The sequence below is a fragment of the Anolis sagrei genome, chromosome Y (assembly GCF_037176765.1).
Source record: "Anolis sagrei isolate rAnoSag1 chromosome Y, rAnoSag1.mat, whole genome shotgun sequence".
Classification (NCBI taxonomy): domain Eukaryota; kingdom Metazoa; phylum Chordata; class Lepidosauria; order Squamata; family Dactyloidae; genus Anolis; species Anolis sagrei.
The window spans coordinates 72,209,751-72,232,296 of record NC_090035.1 but is presented as its reverse complement, the minus strand read 5'-3'; the positions used below and the strand labels follow the sequence as shown (position 1 = coordinate 72,232,296).

The 22,546-nt window shown below is 39.5% G+C and overlaps 1 protein-coding gene across 1 annotated transcript; it reads left to right on the top strand.

The window, feature by feature from the left end:
- The first annotated feature begins 5,319 nt into the window (after positions 1 to 5,319).
- On the top strand, positions 5,320 to 18,946 carry LOC132780073 (cytochrome P450 2G1-like). The gene is made up of 9 exons (XM_060783604.2): positions 5,320 to 5,536; positions 8,983 to 9,145; positions 9,229 to 9,378; positions 9,561 to 9,721; positions 10,008 to 10,181; positions 10,339 to 10,480; positions 13,200 to 13,387; positions 15,926 to 16,067; positions 17,213 to 18,946. The coding sequence occupies exons 1-9, from the start codon at positions 5,357 to 5,359 to the stop codon at positions 17,392 to 17,394; spliced, it is 1,482 nt and encodes a 493-aa protein (XP_060639587.2). The 5' UTR covers positions 5,320 to 5,356; the 3' UTR covers positions 17,395 to 18,946.
- Positions 18,947 to 22,546: the final 3,600 nt, after the last annotated feature.

The window sequence follows — 22,546 nt, the reverse complement described above, 5'->3', positions numbered from 1 at the left end:
CCAAGAATGGCAAACATTTTCTTTTCAATCTATCACAACATCTGGAAGATCATTGCTCCCGAAGGAATTGGGCAATAATCTGCTCTGAGAATGACATAGGATATATTCCTTAGCCCTTGGCCTCAAATTGCCAGCACTACTACATTACAAATTTCAATTGGTTTTAGGTACCATGCCTGGTAGTAATTAGTTATGGGTGTGGCTGCTAATGTAATAAATTACTTGTTGCCGAAATTTGTTTTGGTTGTTTACTTTGGAAGCCATCTTAGATCCTTCTCCAGGAAAAGATGGCATACGAAATAAGTAAGTAAATAAAAGTTATACCACATTGATTTTTTAAATGTGGCAGTATATTCCTTTTTCAGTCTCCAGACTGAAAAGTAATTCAGCTTACATGTTAATAATTAGGAGGTGTTATCACTTTAGTTACTAGATTTTAGAACATCATTGACCACTGATAACTTTCACTAATAACTGCTCCTTGTCTGTCATGAGTTCTGTATTCATTGGTTGTCTGTATAACAGGACTTAGAGGCCACAGGGAGGAAAAGCCAGAACAATCAGGTTCTGTTACATACCTCAGATACAGGTGAATGTGGTATAACAACATATTTGTAGAAGACTGAAAAAGCCTTCAGCGTATCAACAATTTAGAATAGGATTTGGATACTTTCTCATGCAAATGCTGCTGTGTCTCCAACACAATGAAGTGCAGCACATCTACACAGAGATCCAGTAATGGCTCTGACAGAATATATATCTGGATTAGCAGACCTTTTACACATGCTGTAAAACCTGGAAATAAATGGGTTAAAAGGTGTGTATGTGTGTGTGGCTAAACAATGTTTAGCTAAACTGCAGGAGGGATTGGATTTAGAAGTAAAAAACGTGTTAAAAAGGTGTGCTTAAAACCCGATTAAGCCTGAAGAAACACACTTGTCATCATGCAAAATACATGTTTCCTTACCTCCCTCCTGTGTAGACTACTCCAGCAGATGTACACTTTTAAAAACTTGGAAACAGATTATCAGATGATCGGGCTGTTAAACAGACACACAGGTGATTCAAAAAAGCACAAATGGAGATGAATCGGAACTCTCTGAAACTATTTTATAATCTCATTCAGAGGTTGAATAAAGAATTGGGGGGGGGGGGGAGAGAAATCTGATGAAAGATTTTTTTAAAAAAATCCCTCCATTATGCACTGGGCGCACATGTGAATCTGCTTGTATTTATATAAAGATATTTGCATGTACGCATTTACAATCCCACACATAACGGAGTGAATTTTCTTTTTTTAAAAATTCGCTGGATGTCGCCTATCTCCCTCCATCTTGATCCGCTACAGAGGAAGACTGTGAAGATTGTGGGGGACCATATCTTGGGACGAATAGGTCTGTCAGGTCCCGGGATTTTTTGCCTTAGATTTAAAATGCAAATTTTGGTGCTGTCTGGAAGCGCCTATAGTCTAGAGCAGTAGTTCTCAACCTGTGGGTCCCAGATGTTTTGGCCTTCCACTCCCAGAAATCCTAACAGCTGCTAAACTGGCTGGGATTTCTGGGAGTTGTAGGCCAAAACACTTGCTGACACAAAGGTTGAGAACCACTGGTCTAGAGTTACTTTGTGGTCTTGGATACTTTATTCCTAAGATCCATGAAAGCTAATTCTTTTATCTGCAGAAACCATGAACTGCTGCAAATACGTATCTTCAAGCCTTGTGAATTTGTATGAAATTGCTGTCTGTTTTGGTATGTCCCTTTCATATGCCTGTTTCTGTCTGCTGCTTCTAAAAATGGGTGCCTATACAAATGAGCTTTTCCATCCAAGGTCGGAAAAAATTGAAAATTTTCAGACCTTGGGTGGCAAAGTGCCAGGACTGTCAGGGCCTACAACCGAGTGCACAACATGCCCAGCTGATGGCCCTGCCAGATCCTGCCAGATGGACCTATGAGCGTCAAATGCTGGAGCCTACAGTTGAGTGCTGGTGCCAAGCCCTCAGTGCTGTAAGCTTGGTGCTTGACCGTAGGCCCTGCCAGCCGGGCCTATGAGTGTTGAGAGCTCGATGCTCATGGCCTACTGCTGAGCACTGAATGCTTGTTGGCCCAGCTGTCAGGGCCTATATAGCCGAACACCTAGCCCACAGTATCGAGTGCTTGGCAGTAGGGTGGTACAGTTCCATGCCATCCAAATGGACGGAACTGTACGAAAACACGAAACAATAACATGTAATGGTAACCAGGCCCATGACTAATATCTTCTCCTATGGACTGAACAGCCACAGTACTGGGTAACCAAGGAAGAGCTCAGCAAATTTGACTTTCATGTTACAGGCAGAGCATTCAACATATTTGCTTCTGTATCATTACAGCCTACCAAACAAATCCACAGTTGATAAAATACATGGAACTAAATTAGAGTGGATATGTGACCATGGAACCTGCATCTTGGAGTTGGCTGGTGCAATTACCTCCTTTCTTGTTATCTACCTATCTTGTCATTCCATCAGCTCTGAGGAAATAATCACCAAAGGGGACTCTCCTAGCGAGACCCACGTCCCTCCATGTTTGGGAATTTCTGCAGATCAAGTCATTAGAAATCTTAAACTCTTTTCTCAAGGTGAGGGATTGTCCCTTGCAAATGTTATCTGGTCATTTGGAGATAGTGTTACATCTAAGGAGATCATTAATATTCTCAGAGGCATTGGACTATCTTCTCATTCCTCCTTGATCTGCATTCCTTCTTTTGCACAGAATTCGATGGTTACCCTTTCTCTTGGAATGACCCAAGTAGTAGATATTTTTGCACATGTTCCTCCAACTTAAAAATCTGTTCCTCCTTGATATTGAAACTTCCAACATTTTTTTATTATGGCCTTTGTATGTTTTAGCCAATCTATATGGCGTTAATATAGATTTTCTTTTTTTAATCCCCCACAGTCAGACTTTGCCTTTATGTGTCTTCTTAGTTTTGTTTGAGGTTTACCATCCATGATTTAATTGACATGGCACAATGCTCTAAAAAACTGGAAATGCAGTCATTGCTTCTGCTGTGATGTCGAAGGCTTTCATGACCAGAGTTGCTGGGTTGCTGTGAGTTTTCCAGGCTGTATGGCCATGTTCTGAAACATGGCATGGCCATACAGCCCAGAAAACTCACAGCAACCCATTGCTTCTGCTTCCAGTGATGTGTTAAATATATACATTGGACCCTCAGTATTCACCAGGGTTTAGTTCAAAACCATGGATACCAAAAATCATAGATGCTTGTCCTATTATTATTAATGATGGAGTAGAATGGCATCCTATATATAACAATTCATATATAGCAAACAATTCATATGAATGCCAGAGAGAGCTTGAGGATCTTTGAAATTATTGGAAGGCTATGCATCAGTAAGGTTTACTTTCTGGAGTCTTTGCCTGCAAATATTTTTGATCCATGGTTGGTTGAATCCATGGATACAGAACCTCTGTGGAATTTCCAATGTGGGGGAAAGAACTCTTGTCTTTTGGAGGTAGGTGAGAATATTTCAATTGGCTACCTTGATTAGCATTTAATCACATAGCAGTTTTCAAAGTGTGACTTCTTACTGCCTGGGGGCATCCTTTGCAAATATAAAATAACAAACAACTCACATGTATGCCAGAGAGAGTTTGAGGTGAAGCCTACACATCAGCAAAATGCTTGGTGTGCAGGCAAAACCAATATTTACATTTTGGAGTTTTTGTCCCCAAATATTTTTGATCCATGGTTGACTGGATCCATGGATGCAAAACCTGTGGCTATGGAGGACCAACTGTATATAGCAGGTGTTCTCAACTTTCCTAATGCTGCAACCCTTTAATACAGTTCCTCGTGTTGTGGTGAGCCCCCAATCATAAAATTATTTTAGTTACTACTTCGTAACTGAAATTTTGCTACTGTAATGAATTGTGAATATCCAATATGCAGGATGTATGTTCATTCACTGGACCAAATTTGGCACAAATACCCCATACGCCCAAATTTAAATACTGCTGAGGTTGGTGGAGGGGACTGATTTTGTTATTTGGGAGTTGTAGTTGCTTGGATTTATAGTTCAATCAAAGTGCATTATGAACTCTACCAACAATGGAATTGAAACAAACTTGGCACACAGAACTCCCATGGCCAACAGAAAATACTGGAAGGGTTTGCTGGGCATTGTCCTAGAATTTTGGAGTTGTAGTTCACCTACATCCAGAGAGCACTGTGGACTCTAACAATGATGGATATGGACCAAACTTGGCACAAATACTCAATATGCCCAAATGTGAACACTGGTGGAGTTTGGGGAAAAGAGATCTTGACATTTGGGAATTGTAGTTGCTGGGATTTATAGTTCACCTACAATCAAAGAGCATTCTGAACCCCCCATGATAGAATTGGGCCAAACTTCCCACACAAAATCCCCATGACCAACAGAAAATAGTGCGTTTTATTATTTATTTATTTATTTGGTTGGTTTACTTTTACCCCGCCCTTCTCACCCCGAAGGGTACTCAGGGCGGGTTACACATCCAAGGCACAACTCGATGCCCGTAACATACCACAGCAATAAAACAAATAACACAATTTAACAATCAACAGCAATACATTACATTTATACCCGTTAAAACCATTAAAACCAATAAAAATTTCATACAAACCGATACAAACCAATTACTCCTTATTGCCGGTCAATGTTTGCTATCTCATAGTTCAGAGTTTCCTTCCACATTTATCCGTCCTGCCGGTCCTGTTTGTCTGGCTGTCCTTACCTAGTTAGCAGATTGCCCGAAGGCCTGGTCCCACAACCACGTCTTTACCCTCCTCCTGAAAGACAAGAGTGATGTCGACGTCCTGATTATGGTCTTTAGTGACCCCTCTGACACCCCCCTCACGACCCCCCCAGGGGTCCTGACCCCAGGTTGAGAAACACTGGTATATAGTAAATGATACCTTGGGTGTTTTACAGCTTACAAAAATGGATAATTTATGTAAGTCGCCTTAGAATGTTTGCTGTGGTGCAAACATTGAAAAAAAAAATGCCTTCTGTACAAAATATCCACAACACTGATTTACCAGGAAAGAAACTATTATAGACTCCCAGAGTGGGAAGACACCACAAGAGCTATTCATGCCATATTCAATCCCTTGCCATGAAGGAATAAACAATATTTTCCCTAATTCCACTGGTTGGTTTCTGTCTGGTCTTACTGTTGACTTGCACTCTTGGTAGGAGCAGTTATAAAACACAGAAGGCGGTGCCCAACCAACCCCAATGAAAGTCTATAAAGCTTCAGCTTAGATGAGGTCAGTGCCAAAAGAGAAAAACAGTTGACAACAGTTGACAATCATGGAATGGGCTAGTACGCTCATTCTCCTCCTTGTGGTCTTTATTTTTTGCCATCTGCTTATAAACCCTAAGAGGAAACAATTGCACAAGGGAAGACTTCCTCCGGGACCCACTCCACTGCCCCTTATTGGGAATTTCCTGCAAATCAAGCCAGCTGAAACATTAAAATCTCTTCTCAAGGTATGGACTTTTTTTGGGACTCTTTCAGACCTTATATGGGTAAAAAGAAGTTTATGTTTAATGACCGGAAATGATTGGTTATGGAAAGAAGTATGCGTGGAACACTGGAAGCTATCTTTATCCTCTTATCCTTTTCTTTACTTTCTTTGTCTTTTTTCTTTCTTTGTATCTTGTATTGCATGGTTTATAATCTGTAGCAAAGAAGAATTAAGAAAAATCTCTTCCCAAGGAAAATCCTAAGTTTTTCTAGATATTCTTGCATACATATTTCTGGACAGAATATTATCTTTCCTCCCCTCTGTCTCGTGGTGTGTCAGTTGATGATAGGACTCACATTTACACTAAAGAACACCAGACAGTGCAAATGCTAGTCTTTGTCTGGAATAGTTTCTGAGATTTGTATTGTGATACTCCATTAATTGTTAGGGCTCCACTCTGTGGAAACCTGGAATGTGTAGTTTGGTGAGGGACTTAGAATTCTTTGCTAGGGTTCTTTAGTGATCATGATTTAATTGACATTGCACAATGCTATTGAATCCTGGGGCCAGGGACATAGCCAGAATTTGTGCGGGGTAGGGGTGGGGGGCTTTTTTTTTGGGTGAATCATGAATAGTTTCATAACACAAAATAATTTAAATTCTATGGTTAATTCTATATTTTATATATATTTAATTAAATCAAAATTTTATTTTAGTTCCAATGTTTCAAGTCTTAAAATAACTGAAAATGGCTGTTATAAAAGAATACCACAACATCTGTTGGAAACACTTGAAAACTGTGCCAATACTCTTTGACAGAAATCCAACTCCATCGATAAACTTTGGTGGACATTCAAGAATGCAAGTCAGAGTGTGAACACTGGAATCAGTACATTTCCATTTCCAGTTAATTCCATTCCTAGTCATGATAAGAAGTTTGAACCCAAAATGCATGAGACGAAATTTACCTAACACCTTTAGAATTCCGATGAGACTAAATATAGTTATTCAACATCACTTTTCAAATTGCAATGGTACCTTATTCAGACAATGACAAATGTGAATAAATACACAGGGAAGGTAGTATTTTGGGCCTCGCCCTCTGGATGCTCCAGGATCTTCCTGCTTCCTAAAAATTGCTCAACAGAGCTTTCAGTGTAAGAAATAATTCTGGATGCCTACACCACTACTTCAAAAACAATTGGATCTTTCTTTCATCTATTTTATGGCTCAACCTTTCTCAGCATAACAACAGCTTTGTTTCTTGTTCCCTCTTCTTTGCTTTTCTCTTTGAAACCTCATTTCCCACCAATAAATGCCAAGGCAAAGGCATAGTAAGTAATAGGAACCCTACTATCTGGAAAAGGGGAGGGGAGGCAGCAAGAACGGAAAGCCCTTGGAGTTTCTACAAAGCCACAACCGCCCTCACCAAGTCTGGTCTCCTTCATGAAGGCCTTCAACCCCTCCCCCCCCCCCCCCCCCCCGGGTGCCTTAGGCTTTGCCAGCTGTTATGTTGACTTGGTTGCTTCCACTATCTCGGCTATGGCTGCAAGTAATGACAGTGTGAATAAATTGTCAACATTTGCTTGACATACCTGTTTCGACAGGCTTTTAATGTTTGATAGTGTTGTTTTTAAATTGTTTTAAATTGCTCTTAAATTTTGTTAGATTTTAGCTAGTCTTGTAAGCCGCTCCGAGCCCCAGGGGAGTGGCGGCATATAAGTTTAAATAATAAATAAATAAATAATAGTTCTTGCAGTTCTGGAGGAACTCCTTTAATTTTTGCTTCTTATAGACTTAGCATGGGAATTTGGTTAACCAGTTAAGATTCATGAGTAAACCAGATTTTTTTTTACCTGAAAAATTTCAGGGAGGGGGTTGAACTCCTAACCCCCCCCCCCCCACCTTGGCTACAGCCCTGCTGGGGGCTTTAGTTTTACAATTTATTTATTTATTTTGTGCATTTCTACCCCACCCTTCTCAGGGGGGACTCAGGGCGGCTTTAGCCTCCTCTACCCATGAGTGCTGGTGTCTCACCAAACTACAACTCCCATGACTCCACAACATTGAGCCATGGCAGTAAAAGTGCTGTCAAGCTGGATGAATTCAATAGTGTAGAAGACTGTAGAATACTACAGGACTATTGGACCCCTTCTACACTGTCATATAATCAAGATGATCAAAGCAGATAATCTACATTTCATTCCCTTTGCACTCAGCACTTAAACTTTCAGCCATGATACTGTTTTAAATTTTGTACTGTGATTGTAATTTTTTTTGATGTCGTTGTCGATTTCACTTTCCTTTTATTGTGTGGGTTTTAATCTGTATTTTCACGCTTGTTCCTTGTAAGCCGCCCCAAGTCCCTTTGGGGAGATGGTGATGGGGTATAAAAATAAAGTTATTACTATTATTATTACATTATCGGTTTTGAACAGGAATGTATGAGTCTACACTGCCATGTAATCGATTTCAAATCAGATAATCTGGATAATGTGGTAGAGTAGAAAGGGCCTTAGAGTGCATCTATACTGAGGAACTCTAAGGGATCACTTAGGTTTGGTTACATCCCGCTTAGATTACTGCAACACTCTCTACGTGGGGTTGCCTCTGAAGACTGCCCGGAAGCTGCAGCAAGTACAACGCATGGCAGCCAGATTACTAACGGGTGCGGGGTACATGGAGCACACCACTCCGCTGTTACTCGAACTCCACTGGCTGCCGATTAGCTTCCGAGCACAATTCAAAGTGCTGGTGTTAACCTATAAAGCCCTAAACGACTCCGGCCCTGTTTACCTCTCCGAACGTATTCTCCCCTACGAACCATCAAGACCACTAAGATCGTCTGGAGGGGCCCTGCTCTCGGTCCCTCCGCCTGCACAAGCACGGCTGGTGGGGACGAGGGACAGGGCCTTCTCGATGGTGACCCCTCGACTTTGGAACTCCCTGCCATTAGAGATCAGAACTGCCCCCTCCCTCATGACGTTCAGGAAACTAACAAAGACCTGGTTGTGGAACGCGGCATTTGACAACTGATTTAATTCTTTGCCCACATGAAAGGAGGATGATGAATGGGATTGTGATGGTGTCGGACGATTTGGCTCTTTTAACTGGGATGATAATGTTTTAATGTGTATGGTGCTGATATTTTAATCGTGTGATGAAGTGGCATTGTGTTGTTATTGTATATTTTTTGTATGTTAACACATGTTGTGAACCGGTCCGAATCCCTCTTTGAAGGTGAGAGGGTCGGTATATAAAACCTCGAAATAAAATAAATAAATAAATGGATGGATCAAGAAGGTGGAATCAAATTTTCATCCCATTGGATCATTACTCTAATCAAGTGCTTGTTCTAACTAAAATTGAAAGTCTGCATTAAGATTCAGCATACTTTGATCCCACATTGTGTGACATGACATTGTGCGCAGAGATTGTGCAACCAGTAAAAGGATGATTTCCCTACAGCTACGTGAAAAATATGGCCCTGTTTTCACCGTCTATTTTGGGACAAGTCCAGTTCTGATCTTATGTGGACACCAAGCTGTAAAGGAGGCTTTGGTAGACAAGGCAGAAGAGTTCAGCGGAAGGACTACCATGCCTTCAATGGTGCCTTCCTTCGAAGGATATGGTGAGGCATTCCATTTATGATTATAATAATGGTCCTGCTGTTTTTTTGCACTTGCCATGTCATTTCTCTCCTGCTTCCTTCAGGAATGGCCTTTTCCAATGGACAACGGTGGAAGGAACTGCGCCGGTTCACCCTCACCGTCTTGAGGAATTTTGGAATGGGGAAAAAATCTATTGAAGAGCGAATTCAAGAGGAGGCCCAATTCTTGCTTGAAGAATTTCGGAATACAAAGGGTAAGACAGGTGCCAAAGACAGTTGAACTCATTCTGTTCAATGAAAGTACTGTAATCATGAAGCAAGAGGGACTACAGCTCCCTTTGCCCCACAATTAGTTGATGCAGTGTGGGCCTATTCTTGGCACCAGAAAGACCTTCTGTGGACTGATTCTTCATTCATTCTTTTTTCTGTGCTTCAGAAAAGCCTTTTGATCTTACCTTCATCCTCAGCCGGGCATTCGCCAACATCATTTGTTCTATTGCTTTTGGGGACCGCTTTGACTATGAGGACAAAGAATTCCAGGCCCTCATGGTGATGGCAAACAAGTTCTTCTGGGAGATGAGCACCTCCTGGGCTCAGGTACTCCTTCTGCAGTAATGCTCAGTTTAAAGTATTACAATTCCCCTGAGTTTTCCCTCTTCCTTTCTCACATTTCTAGATGTTCATCTCACAAATCCAGCCACAAATCCCCATGCTCTTGTGACCCATCTCCTATCCAAGTGCTCTTTCTCTTCTTTCAATTTCAACTTGTTTTCACGACTAGGATTCTGAACCTTTAGGAAAATCCCTCAAGAGCAAAATAAGGAATTGCTGTTGATGCTTGGATGGAATGCAGCAACTATCCATGGTTTTTCTCTTTGTGTAGTTCTATGACATGTATGCCAACTACCTGAATTACATTCCTGGAATCTACAATAAGATCTATGATTGCATGGACATAAAGCTCTTCGTTGCCAAGAGAATCAAGAAGAATCAAGAGACCCTGGACCCTAATTTCCCACGTGACTATATTGATTGCTTCCTCATCCAAATGGAAAAGGTATCTTGTTGGTGCATGAAGGTCGCACGACTCTGCATTGACTGTCCAATAATCCTTCTCACTTAGGGAAATGCAATACGAAATCTCTAATCTATCCTACTCGCTTCCAATCAGAGTTGGAATTCTCTCATGATGTCTTGTTCTCTCCTGCTTTCAGGAAAAAGACAATCCAGACAGTGAATTTATTATGAAGAACTTGGAGGTCAGCGTTCTTAATCTGATCCTTGGAGGAACAGAGACGGGCAGTCCCACCTTGAAATATGGCTTCCAGTGTCTGATGAAATATCCTGAAGTGCAAGGTATTGTTATTGTTAATATCATTTACAATTAGCACAAATTGGCAGATTGAACATTTACAGATTTGGTTAACATGTTCTCTCTAGGAATGTTTAGTTTTTCCAAGGGAATTCTATATTCAACTTCTATCCAAATTCTATGGTCAAATTCCACCCAAATTTTCACCTCTCCATAATCATTTGAGAATGGTCAACCCCTGTATCCATGGGTTCTGCACCTATAGATTTAGCTAATCATGGCTTGAAAATGTTTAGAAAAAGCAAGCCTTGATTTGGTTGCATACCAAGTCTCACACGGATATAAACCCAGTTGTATCCCCCCACCATTTCACTGATTCTCAGGTTTCCTGCAGCATTTGTTTGCATTTTTTGGCTTTTTATATATGAGATGCTATTTTACTACACCACTGTCTATAGCAGGACCTTGGAATCCATGTGTCCTGGGTAGAAACTTTGGCAAATACTGAGAGCCCATTCGATATAAGTATTTTTCTATATAAGTATTTTTTATTATAATAAACATGCATTTGCTAACAGTTACAATCAAATGAGACCTACTTAGTTTGCAGTTTATACAATGCTTGCAACATTTACATTTTCTAAATCATTACAGTGACAAAACCAGTTGTGATTATTTCTTCACAGTTTTTCTTTCTTAGGTTTCAATTTCAAAAACAGTTATAGTTACAAATACAATTGCATATATATATATATATATATATATATATATATATATACTTTTCAAATTTTTCTTTTGTATTAAATCTATCTATCTATCTATCTATCTATCTATCTATCTATCTATCTCTATCTAAAACCTACAACCCTTCAGGTGATCCCAGGCTTGGTCTCTGCCAGCCAGAGCCAGAACTTTTTCATTTGGTTAGAGGGCTTTCTGCCTTGTTCTGTTTTACTCAGAGCTCCTATTTTCTCTACTACCCAATTCACACTAGAGGTAACATTTGCTGGGTTTTGAGTTGTTATTTCTCAACGTCTCTGGAAAACCAGGGCCAGGAGAACATACAAGTTGATCAACTTTGTTTTGACCAAGGAACAAAAGGCCCCCTGAGTGTCCCCCTGCTGTCTACTCTTCTTTTTCCTTCCTTGGTGTTGACGTGGCCCCCTAATACCGGTTTCCAGCTCAATTCCAGAGACCACTGCCTCCCAAGTTTGGAGCGCCAAGTCCGGCCAGTCAAAGATGACAGCCAACCTTTGCCAGATCTCTTTGGTCAAAGGGCAGTCCCTGATGAAATGCTCAGTGGTCTCCCTAGGCTCACTTCCAGCAACACTGGTTTGTTTCTGGCACAGAAGTCTGGAACAAACTTGTTCTTTTTCTTTCAACCATGGTCCATTGCCCTTCAAATAGTATATTTGATAGTAATAGTAATAATAATAATAATAATAATAATAATAATAATAATAACAACAACAACAACAACAACTTTATTCTTATACCTCGCCATCATCTCCCCGAAGGGACTCAGGGTAGCTTACAAGGGTGAAGCACAAAATACATATTAAAACCCACACAATAAAAAACAACAACAAAATCAAATAACATCATTCACAATACACAAATTAAAAACAGTATCATGGCTGAAAGATTAAGTGCGGGGGGGGGGGGAATCAGGGAATGTGCAATCATTCCTGGGTAGAGCCAGGGAAAAGATTTGTTTCAAATTCAGTTAAAGGTCACAGCTGGGAGGGTAACATCCTTAGGCATTTACAGAACAGGATTACAGGTGTGGGGGCCAACGAAAGTGCAAAGAGCTATGGTGAGATCAATCCAATTTCTGGTGAGCTGCCTAATCAAATGCACAACAGAACATCCAGGTTTTAAGGTCCTTACGGAAGATGGATAGGCTGGGTGCCAATCTGATCTCCTGAAGTAGGGAGTTCCAGAGCTGAGGGGCCACCATCGAGAAGGCCCCCTCCCTCGTTCCCACCAGCAGGGCTTGAGACAGCAGAGGAAGTGAGAGCAGAGCCTCCCCAGATGATCTTAGGGTTTGTAGGGGAAGATGCAATCTCGAAGATAGGCAGGTCCTGAACCATTTAGGGCTTTGTAGGTGATCACCTGCACCTTGAACTGGGACTGGAAACTTATTGGCAGCCAGTGGAGCTGTTTAAACAGGGGGGTTGACTGCTCCCTGTAACCAGTTCCCATTAATAACCTGGTAAAGCCTCCATCGAATGTCCCATATACCAAAGAGGATCCTCCAGTCCATTACATATTCTATTTTTTCTGGTATTTAAAAAAATAATTTGACAGATGTCCCTTTTGGACATTTTTTTCCAACTGTGGCTGAAAGAAAACTGCACCCACCATCTCCCAGTTAGATAAACTCTTTCATGTTCTTAATAAACCCTTTCTCAGCTGGGAACCACTCTGCCAATACTTTATTTTGTTGGTAAAAACTTTGGCAAATACTGACTTTAAAATGTTTGGCTACTACACAGACCTGCCAATAGTTGGTGATTTCAGAAATAACTGGAAAGGAGAGAAATGACTGAAGAGGTACAAGCTATGAGAAAAATTAGTGTTCTCTCTACAAGAGGAAGGCACAATCAGGCCATGCAGGTTGTTGCTAGGGATGAGATGTCAGTCTTCCTGCAACAAATAGGAAGGGATTTCATGTTCCCCTTTAGTCTCATTGGAAGTAGAATCTCATTTCCTTTGAGAGTCACAAACCCAAGGAGTTAATTATCCTCATACCTTTAACAGCAAAAGTGCATGAAGAAATTGATCGAGTGATTGGCCGTAATCGTGTCCCAAACATTGAAGATCGGAGGCAAATGCCATATACAGATGCCGTTATCCACGAAGTGCAGAGATGCAGTGATATCCTTCCTTTGGATTTGGTACATATGGTTACTCGAGACACTGAATTCAGAGGATATCATATCCCTAAGGTACAGTCGTGGGGCAACCAGTATACTACTAATTGAAGGTATTCATGGGACATTACACTGTGATTCAATCCCACCTACAGTTACCAGACAGCAGATGGTTTTAGATTGTCTAAGTCAGGGGTCCTCAAACTTTTTTAAACAAGGGGACAGTTAACTGTCTTTCAGACCGTTGGAGGGCTGGACTATAGTTTTTTAAAAAACTATGATCAAATTTCTATGCGCACTGCACATATCTCATTTTGCTAGTGTTATGAATCGTAATGTAAATATCTGATTATGCAAGATGTATTTTCATTGTTACAATCTGAACATAAAGCATAGTGATTAACCACAAAAACAATATGTAATTATCTATTGTGAAATATTTATTTCTAATTACAAATAAATGAAATTTTGACCTCAAGCATGTCACAGCATGGGTAACAGTGTTAATATAACAGCAGGGGACCCATGAATATGTTTACTGATCAACCTATCAGCTGAATACCCATCACCAACAGAAAATACTGGAGGGGCTTGGGGAAAATAGATTTTAAAATTTGGGAGTTGCTGGGATGAATAGTTGCCAACCAAGAGCATTCTGAACTCCAACAATGAAACTGAACCAAACTCAACTTACAGTGAGAACAAACCTACATAACTTGTTTGTAACTTGGGAACTATATGTACAAGTTGGGTCACAGGGGTAAGAGATACTACTGTACAGAATAATAATACCTGGCAAAGTCAATGAAAGATTAAATGTCTCTGATCTTGAATGCTAAGCAGGGCCAGTTCTGGTTAGTATTTGGATAGGAAGCCACAAATGTATAGCAGGTGCTATATTTCAGAGAAACTGACAAAACTATTTTTGAGTATTTCCTCTTTTTTAAAAAACCCTATTAAATTCATTGGGTCACCCTAAATAAAAGGTGACCTGAAAGCACATACATGCACACACACCCAACCATGGGCTGCTGAAAGCAATATAGGAGTATATAGAACAAGATAACTTTAGCATTTCTGAAGATAAAATAGTTCCAATAAAAATGAGGAAAATTTTCTATTTTCCGTCTTTTTGAAAGTGGTTTTTGGAATATGTAAGCATCAATTATATTTCATTTCAATGTTTAAAAAATCTTTGTGTGAGGCCAGGCCACTCTCACCTTTCTTGCGCCGTCCGTCGGGCCCGGCAAGCAATGGAAGTGGCAAGGGGTTTCATAAGAGAACAGGCTGCATGGTGCAGCTTACCTGCCTTGGCCTGCTCTTCATGTGAGCCAGGCAAGGGATGCTGCTCTGCGTAGCCCAGCATTGCATGAAGCCCCTCACCACTTTCATTGCTTGCCAGGCCCCAACTGTGCGAGGCCAGGCCGCACAGTGCAACTTGCCTGGATTGTGCTGCCCCTCGTGCAAGCCAAGCAAGAGAGGCTGCACCGCACTGCCTGGCATCGCGCAAAGCCCCTCACTGCTTTCACTGCTTGCCAGGCCCAATGGGATTGAGAAGGAGGCCTCCTCCTCAGCAGGCCGGATAAATGCCCTCGGCGGGCCACATGTGGCCTGTGGGCCGTAGTTTGAAGACCCCTTGTCTAAATCCATTTTAAAAAAAATTGGAAAGGTAGGAATTCTGTTACAATGGTGCAACAATGTTCAGTGCCCCCGACATCTATTTTTCTGCTGGGTAGGGAACAGAAGGGAAGCATTCAGCTCTTAGCTGGATGCACTTTAGTCCTACCTTGACATATTCAGTTATCAAAGCCACATTCCTCTTGAAAGCATTAACAAATTCCTGGAGGTTACGTTGATAGGTTCTATGTAATACAACTGAGAAGACACTTTTTGGTAAATTTTAGAACAAAAATTAATAGATCCCATAATTCCGTAATGGAATAAATGACCTTGAATCTAAGGCTGGATCTACACTGCCATATAATCCAGATTATCAAATCAGATAATCCAGATCATCTACTTTGAACTCGATTATATGAGTCTACACTCATGGCATGATTTTCATTATTGTTTTAATCATTTATGTTTTAATTATTTGGTTTTAATGGTAATTGTTTATTTTTAATATATGTGTCATGGCAACAAATGGCTGCCTGTTATAAAGCCGCCTTGAGTCCACTCCGGGGTGAGAAGGGTGAGGTACAAATATGGTAATTAAATAAATAAATACACTGTCATATAATTGAGTTGAAAGCAGATAATCTGGATTTTATTGGCGATGTAGATTGAGCCTAAGAAACAAGCGAAGAAGGCAAGTAAGCGCATGCAATAAAAGGATTATCCATTCATCTCATGGACTACCTAATTGAATCTCATAAGCCACCAGGGATTGCCACAACCACAGTTTAGTGCCTTGCGGATGTTCAACTTGAATTTCGCAGTTCTGTTTTTCTCTCTCCCAAAAGAAGGTTGTATCTTAAACCATCAAACAATTTCAAGTGTAAAACCTAGTTCCAATAAATCCAGGTTTTCCGTAATCTTTAGACTGAAAGAATGCTGTGCAAGATATTTGTTCTGGAACTGTATTTTGCTCATAGCCCTTTTCTTTCCTAGGGGATGACAGTCTACCCAATACTCAGCACTGTCTTGCATGATCCCACAATGTTTAAAAGTCCCAATGCTTTCAACCCAGAGAACTTCTTGGATGAGAATGGGCGCTTCCAGAAGAATGATGCCTTTGTGCCTTTCTCCTCAGGTAGAACTCTCCTAAAAACACCAATAAGGAGAAGGATCGCATTCACATTTTGTTAGTTTATTAACTTGATATCCCATACTTGCTTTTAGAGCTTGCTACTGTGGTCTCCTTATTCTCCCACATCAAACATGCAAAATTATGTAAGGGTTAAGAACTTTGTCATGTACTCTCTTGATTTCATTTCATAATTGTATAGCCTTGTTGCCCACTTCTTCCTCCTCCATGGTTCCCAGTCTTGCTTGAATATTAAAGGGTGTTTTAGCTCAAGATATCTTCTCATAATGCCAATTCCCTCTGTTTCAGCTACTTTTACTATTCATTCTTCTATTATTGGAGTTTCTTCTAGTTCCCACATCTACGAATACACAGTTCTTGCTGGTCTATGATCTGCCTTCAAAAGCAATCTACCCCACTTTTCTTAACAACGTCCAATGCAATGTGCACTTGATTTTATTTTTAAATATAATCTAAGATTTATATTTGTTTTTTAATGTGGGTTTTGTGAATAGCAATTAAGTCAGCCTCTGTTGATCAGTCAGATGTTGAAATATCTTTTCCCTTTTGTTTGATGTATTGCGACCATTGACAATCAATGAGAGTATTTTTAGTATGGAGATTCTAATGTGCAAGCATCCAGATCAGATTATTCCTTGGATTGTTCCATTTCCTCTTCTTTGTCTAGTTGTTCGGTTGCTGTTTTTCTTAAATTGCACAGTTTGGGGAGAATATTTTTCAATCAGAACAAAATTGCTAAAATTACTAATTGCTTCCTTCAAACCCAAAATGATTGAAAAATTGCATCCCTACTTACAAGTAGCTCTAGAGATCAAAATCTGTAACATCAAGATTGATAAATTTAGAAATTATTTTTGCTGCCTTTGGATTTAGAGTCACCAAAATTAGGTTTCCACAAATGAACAATGGGACCATCCAAAATCTCATAGCAAGGTGGCTGAAAAGGTTATTCAAAATGGTTGAGTTTAACTACAAAGCCATAGCAAGTTGGATACAAAAGAGTAGATCTAAGACAATGAGATTGATGGTTGGGGGGAAACATCATAGGTTGCATCTCAGGAGGCATGTGATTAAAGATAGCTGGATGTGTCCGTCCTTTCCTCCGATAAATTCACATATTTTTCTTTCAGGGAAAAGGATCTGCCTGGGTGAAGCCTTGGCCCGCATGGAGCTTTTCCTCTTCTTCACCACCATCCTGCAGAATTTCCAACTAAAGTCCCTTATTCCCCCTGAAGATATTGACCTCACTCCTCAGATGAGTGGCTTTTACAACATCCCACCCTTTTACCAGCTCTGTGTCATCCCACGCTGATCCTGAGGTTGCTTTCCCCCACACATGGAGCATGATTGTTCCTAACAGAACTGGGTTGCCATCTACGTTTGGGGTGGCATGGAATGTATTACCCATCCACAGACCCAAATCACAAGAACTTCTACATAACAAATTGCAATTTGTTTTGGGTACCATTCCATCAATGTATAAGTTACCATCTCTATGCCTTGAAGTAATTTCTTATTTGGATGGCTGCAACCTTACTTTTGCCAGAGAATGTTGTCTTTGGATTCTGTCCTTGAAAGCCACTTTAGGTCATGCTGCAGGAAAAGATGACATATAAAGTAAGTAGGTATGGCAGTAAGCACACAAATATATAAATATTGTGCCACATTGTCAGTTTTGTATAAAATGTAGGATAATTCTTTTTAAAGTCCTCTGACCCTCGGTAATTCAGTTTACATGTTACTCATTTAGGGTGGAGGTGGCGGTTACTCTACTAGTTGGGTTTTGACGTTCATTGACAAAGTTTTTGCAGTTTAATAAACCTGTTCCATGTTATTATGATAGAACCAATTATGAAATGGTATTTATAACCAAAGAAGAAAAATCATGTTACATAGTGTAATCAGTAGTACTTGTCTTAGCCCCTGCTATGTATGTAAAATTCCCCGGGTAATCACCTTCTATTATTCCATTTATTATTATAGAACTCAATCTATAAGCAAGGAGCCTTAAACAGACTCCCTCAAAGTTTACATCAGTGTCTTTACTATGCCTTGATTGGCTTTGTGAATACATATCGCCTAGAGCATTCTCGGATGGAGGGCGATCAATAAGTAATTGAATATGATGATGATGATGATGATGATGATGATGATGATGATGATAACATAGCTGTCATTTGTGCCCAGGTGAGCATTCAGGTCGCCAACCAACAGTACCTATGCGTTCAGAAATTCCAAAGTGAGAGGCAAGATATAATGTTCCAGACAAACCGGGGGCAGTGGGAGGTTTAGGGGTTCAAACTACCCCTGAAAATTTTCAGATTAAACAAAAAACCTTGTTAACTCTTGAATTTTAGCTGGTTAATCAAATCCCTATGAGAAGTAAAAATTAAGAGTCCCTCCAGAACTACAAGCATGATCTCAACCAAATTTTGTCAATTCATTCATCCTTGAATTATTTACCTTTCTACCAGTTTGCATTGCATTAGCTGCAATAGCCGACATAGTGGAAGCAAGTCTTGATGTTGCAGATGTTTAATCAATATTTTTGATGTGAAAACAATGTAATCCACCAAAGCTAACACCAGAATCAGACTCCCCAGGTTAAACTCCATAACAAAAACTTAAGTTTAATATAATTTTTGACATTTCTAGATATTTAACAACTATGATAATTTGAGCTTGCTTTAAAAGTTTATACTTTCTCCTAAACTTTCAAGTATTTTTGAGTAACTAGGTACCAAATTAAAGGTATTTTATGTCATTTCTGAAAAATTGATAACATGTATGTGTTACTGATCTTGATTTTTAGATATTACAATATTATATATATAAGTGAATATTATACACACACACACATATTAAAATGCCATATTTCTTATTCTAATGAATTTTTTTTGTGAATTTTGAACACAATATTAGATTTTATTATGTAGTTTCACTTGTTTTTACCCATGTAACTGTCTTTAATGGTTTTTGAAATATTATTAAAAACACCTCAAAGTAGTCACGTTGGACTGTGCATTCCTGGAAATAAGAACAATCTTAACTCTGTGTACTTTCAGCATTACATACACTATTGAAAGTAGAATTGTCCACTGGCACTGGATAGGACTCTTGTATCCATTTCCTATCTGAGAAACTTGCAATGTTGCAATCTAACACAAGAAATGTTGGGATGTGTGCCACGAGAGGAGGATGTTAGGAGCATTTGTATGGTGTAACAAGTAGCCAAGTGGAGTTGAACTGGTCTGCAATATCCAAATGTTTTACAACATAGTTGTTTCCCTATGTAAATGCTGCTATATCTCCAGCACAACACAATCCAGCATATCTGCATTGAGATCTAATAGAGGCTCTGACATAGTAGACATCTGTATTTAAAGAATTGCATTGTAGTTTAGGATTACATAGTGGTCTTGGATCTTCATTCCTATGATCCAAAAAACCCTAAGCCTTTTTATCTATAGAAACAATGATCTGTGAGGGTATCCATATCTTCTATGGACCCAATAGCCACAGCACTGACTATTGGGAGAGGGGAAGAGAACTTAGAAAATTTGACTTCTATCTCACAGGCAGATCAGTCAACATTTTTGCTTGTGCATCATTACATCCTCCTTTTTTGTTATCTACCTTTCCTACCTTATTCTATCAGCTATGAAGAACCTATCACAATAGGGGAGGTCCTTGCCATGTCCCACTCCCTTGCCATAGATATTTTTTCTTTTCAATCTATCCTCCCACCTAGAAGATCATTGTTCTCAAATGAATTGGGTGCTCATCTGCTCTGAGGGTGGCATAGGATATATTCCTTAGCCCCCAGTCTCAAATTGCAAGCACTACTTCATTACAAATGGCCATTTCTTTTAGGTACCATGTCACCATTATATAAGGTAGGTACCACCTCCATGCCTGGGAGAAATTTGTTATGGGTGTGATAGGAAATATAAGAAATTACTTTTGTTGCTGAAATAGGTTATTATTCTTGGAAGCCATCTTAAATCCTTATATAGGAAAAGATAGCATATGAAATAAGTAAGTAAGTTAGTAAATAAGTAAATGTTATACCACATTGTCTTTTTTTAAGTGGCAGGATATTCCTTTTTCAGTTTCCAGACCATCAGTAATTCAACTTACATGTTATTCATTCGGAGGCATTGTTACTTTACTAATTGGATTTTTGACCATAATTGACAATTGATAACTTTCACTAATAACTTATCTTTGTCTGTCATGAGTCCTGTGTTTATTGGTTGTCTGCATAGCAAGATTTAGAAGTCACAGGGAGAAAAATCCAGAACAATCAGGTTGTGTTACATACCTCAGATACAGGAGAATGTTGTATAACAACATATTTGACTGAAAATACTCTTGAAGTGTTCAGTGTATCAACAATTTAGAATGGGATTTGGATACTTTCCCATGTGAATGCTGCTTTGTCTCAACACAATGCAGTTCAGTACATCTACACTGAGATCCAGTAAAGGCTCTGACAGAGTATAAATCTGAATTAGCAGAGTTGTAATACAGTCTAGGGTTACATTGTGGTGTTGAATCTTCATTCCTAAGCTCCATGGAGCTAAATGGTTTATCTACAGAAACCATGAACTGCTGCAAATCCATATTTTAGATTCTGATCCCAACAACCGCAATACTGGCTAACCAACCAAGGGCTGAGCAAATTTTGTTTACATCTCATAGGCACAGCATTCACCATATTTTTTCTGGACCATTACCAAAAAAATCCACAGTTGATAAAATATGCAGAACTGAATTAGAATGGATACGTGACCACATAATCCACATCTTGGAGTTGGCTAGTGCAATTACCTCCTTTCTTTTCATCTACCTATCTTATTCATCCATCAGCACTGAGGAAATAAACACAAAAAATAAAGCTCCTATCGAGACCCACTTCCTTGCCTCTGATTGGGAATTTCTACAGGTCAAGTCATTAGAACCTTTAACCCCTTTTCTGAAGGTGAGCAATTGTCCCTTGGAAACAGTCTGGACAATTATATCTAAGGAGACTATCAAGGTTTACTAAGGCAATGGACTGTCTTTTTATTCTCCCATCATCTCCATTTCTTCTCTTGAACAGACCTTTGTGCATTCATCCTTTTTCTTGGAATGACCCCAACTTAGCAATAGATATTTTTGCACACATTACTCCAGCGCAATTTTTTTCCTTCTTGTTGTTTAGACTTCCAACATATATTATGTATATTTGGGAAATTTAGATGGGTTTAATAATACTTCCATACATTCTACCAGGTTTTCCAGAACCAAGATTACATCATAGGCATACGTTTTAAGTTTGAACATTTGTTTCTTCACCTTAGTATTATTTTATTTCAGATGGCTCTCAGTGGTACTTTTGCTGTCAGAATAAACATTTATAATAGGCTGTGGTGATACCATCTGGTCCAGGTGCTTTGCCAACCTTTGTTCTTGTTATTGCATTAGAGATTCTAACTTACCCTCACGTATAAGCTGAGGACAGGTGTAATACTGTATGTGTGTGCTTTTTTACATATAGTATTGACTCTCACAAAACAAAAGGATTCATCCTGTTCTTTAAGGCAAGAACCTTGTTTGTCCCAGGAGAAACTGAAAGAAGCAATGAGTCCCTCAACTCTTTCAGTGCTTTTTTGAGGGGAGCCACCAAATAATTTTAATTGCATTGTCAAAGGCTTTTCCGGGCTATATGGCCATGTTTTTATTTTAATTGCCATTTTCCCTCCCAGGCATTCAAAGAGTCCAGAAACTGGACTGAAGCAGAGAGAGTGAAAATATGACAATGAAATCAATGTACATTTTATTTTGGAAAGCTGCACATTTACTCAAACTGTGGCTTTCACCAAGTTCACAGGTTTTGTTGTGTTAGCAACAACAAAAGATTGAAGGAACCTTCTGAGTACTTTTTAAATCCTTGCAAATGTTAGCAAATGGCCAGGAACCCCACATTTCAACCTTGGGTGGAAAACCTTTTAACCCCCACACAGTCAGACTTTGCCATTAATGTCTCCTTGTTTTTGCCTAAGGATTATAATCTTATGAAAATTAAGAAGTGCTTTAAACAAAAGGAAAAAACAGTCATTTTTAAAGAGGTCAAAATCAGTCAACATCTATTGCATCTATTTCACTGATGGATTAAATATATATATCGGACCCCCAGTATTCACCAAGATTTGGTTCAAGCCCCCACCCCATGGATACCAAACTCTTAGATGCACAAGTCCAATTACTTTTAATGATGGAGACAATGACAACCCAAATATAAGATGACAAACAACTCATATGAATACCAGAGAGAGTTTGATGATCTTTCGAAATGGCAGGAGGCTACATATCAGCGAAATGTTTGGTGCGCAGGCAAAACCAAGATGTACTTTTTGGAGTTTTTGCCTCCCAATATTTTTTATCCAGAGTTGGTTCAATCAATGGGCGCAGAACCTGTG

What these genes read in the sequence shown, in the direction of transcription:
- LOC132780073 (XM_060783604.2), top strand. Translation starts at nt 5,357, where the DNA reads ATGGAATGGGCTAGTACGCTCATTCTCCTCCTTGTGGTCTTTATTTTT. An exon ending in GCCTTCCTTCGAAGGATATG is followed by an intron (nt 9,146 to 9,228) that starts GTGAGGCATTCC and finishes TGCTTCCTTCAG; the next exon opens with GAATGGCCTTTTCCAATGGA. An exon ending in GAGGATATCATATCCCTAAG is followed by an intron (nt 13,388 to 15,925) that starts GTACAGTCGTGG and finishes TTTCTTTCCTAG; the next exon opens with GGGATGACAGTCTACCCAAT.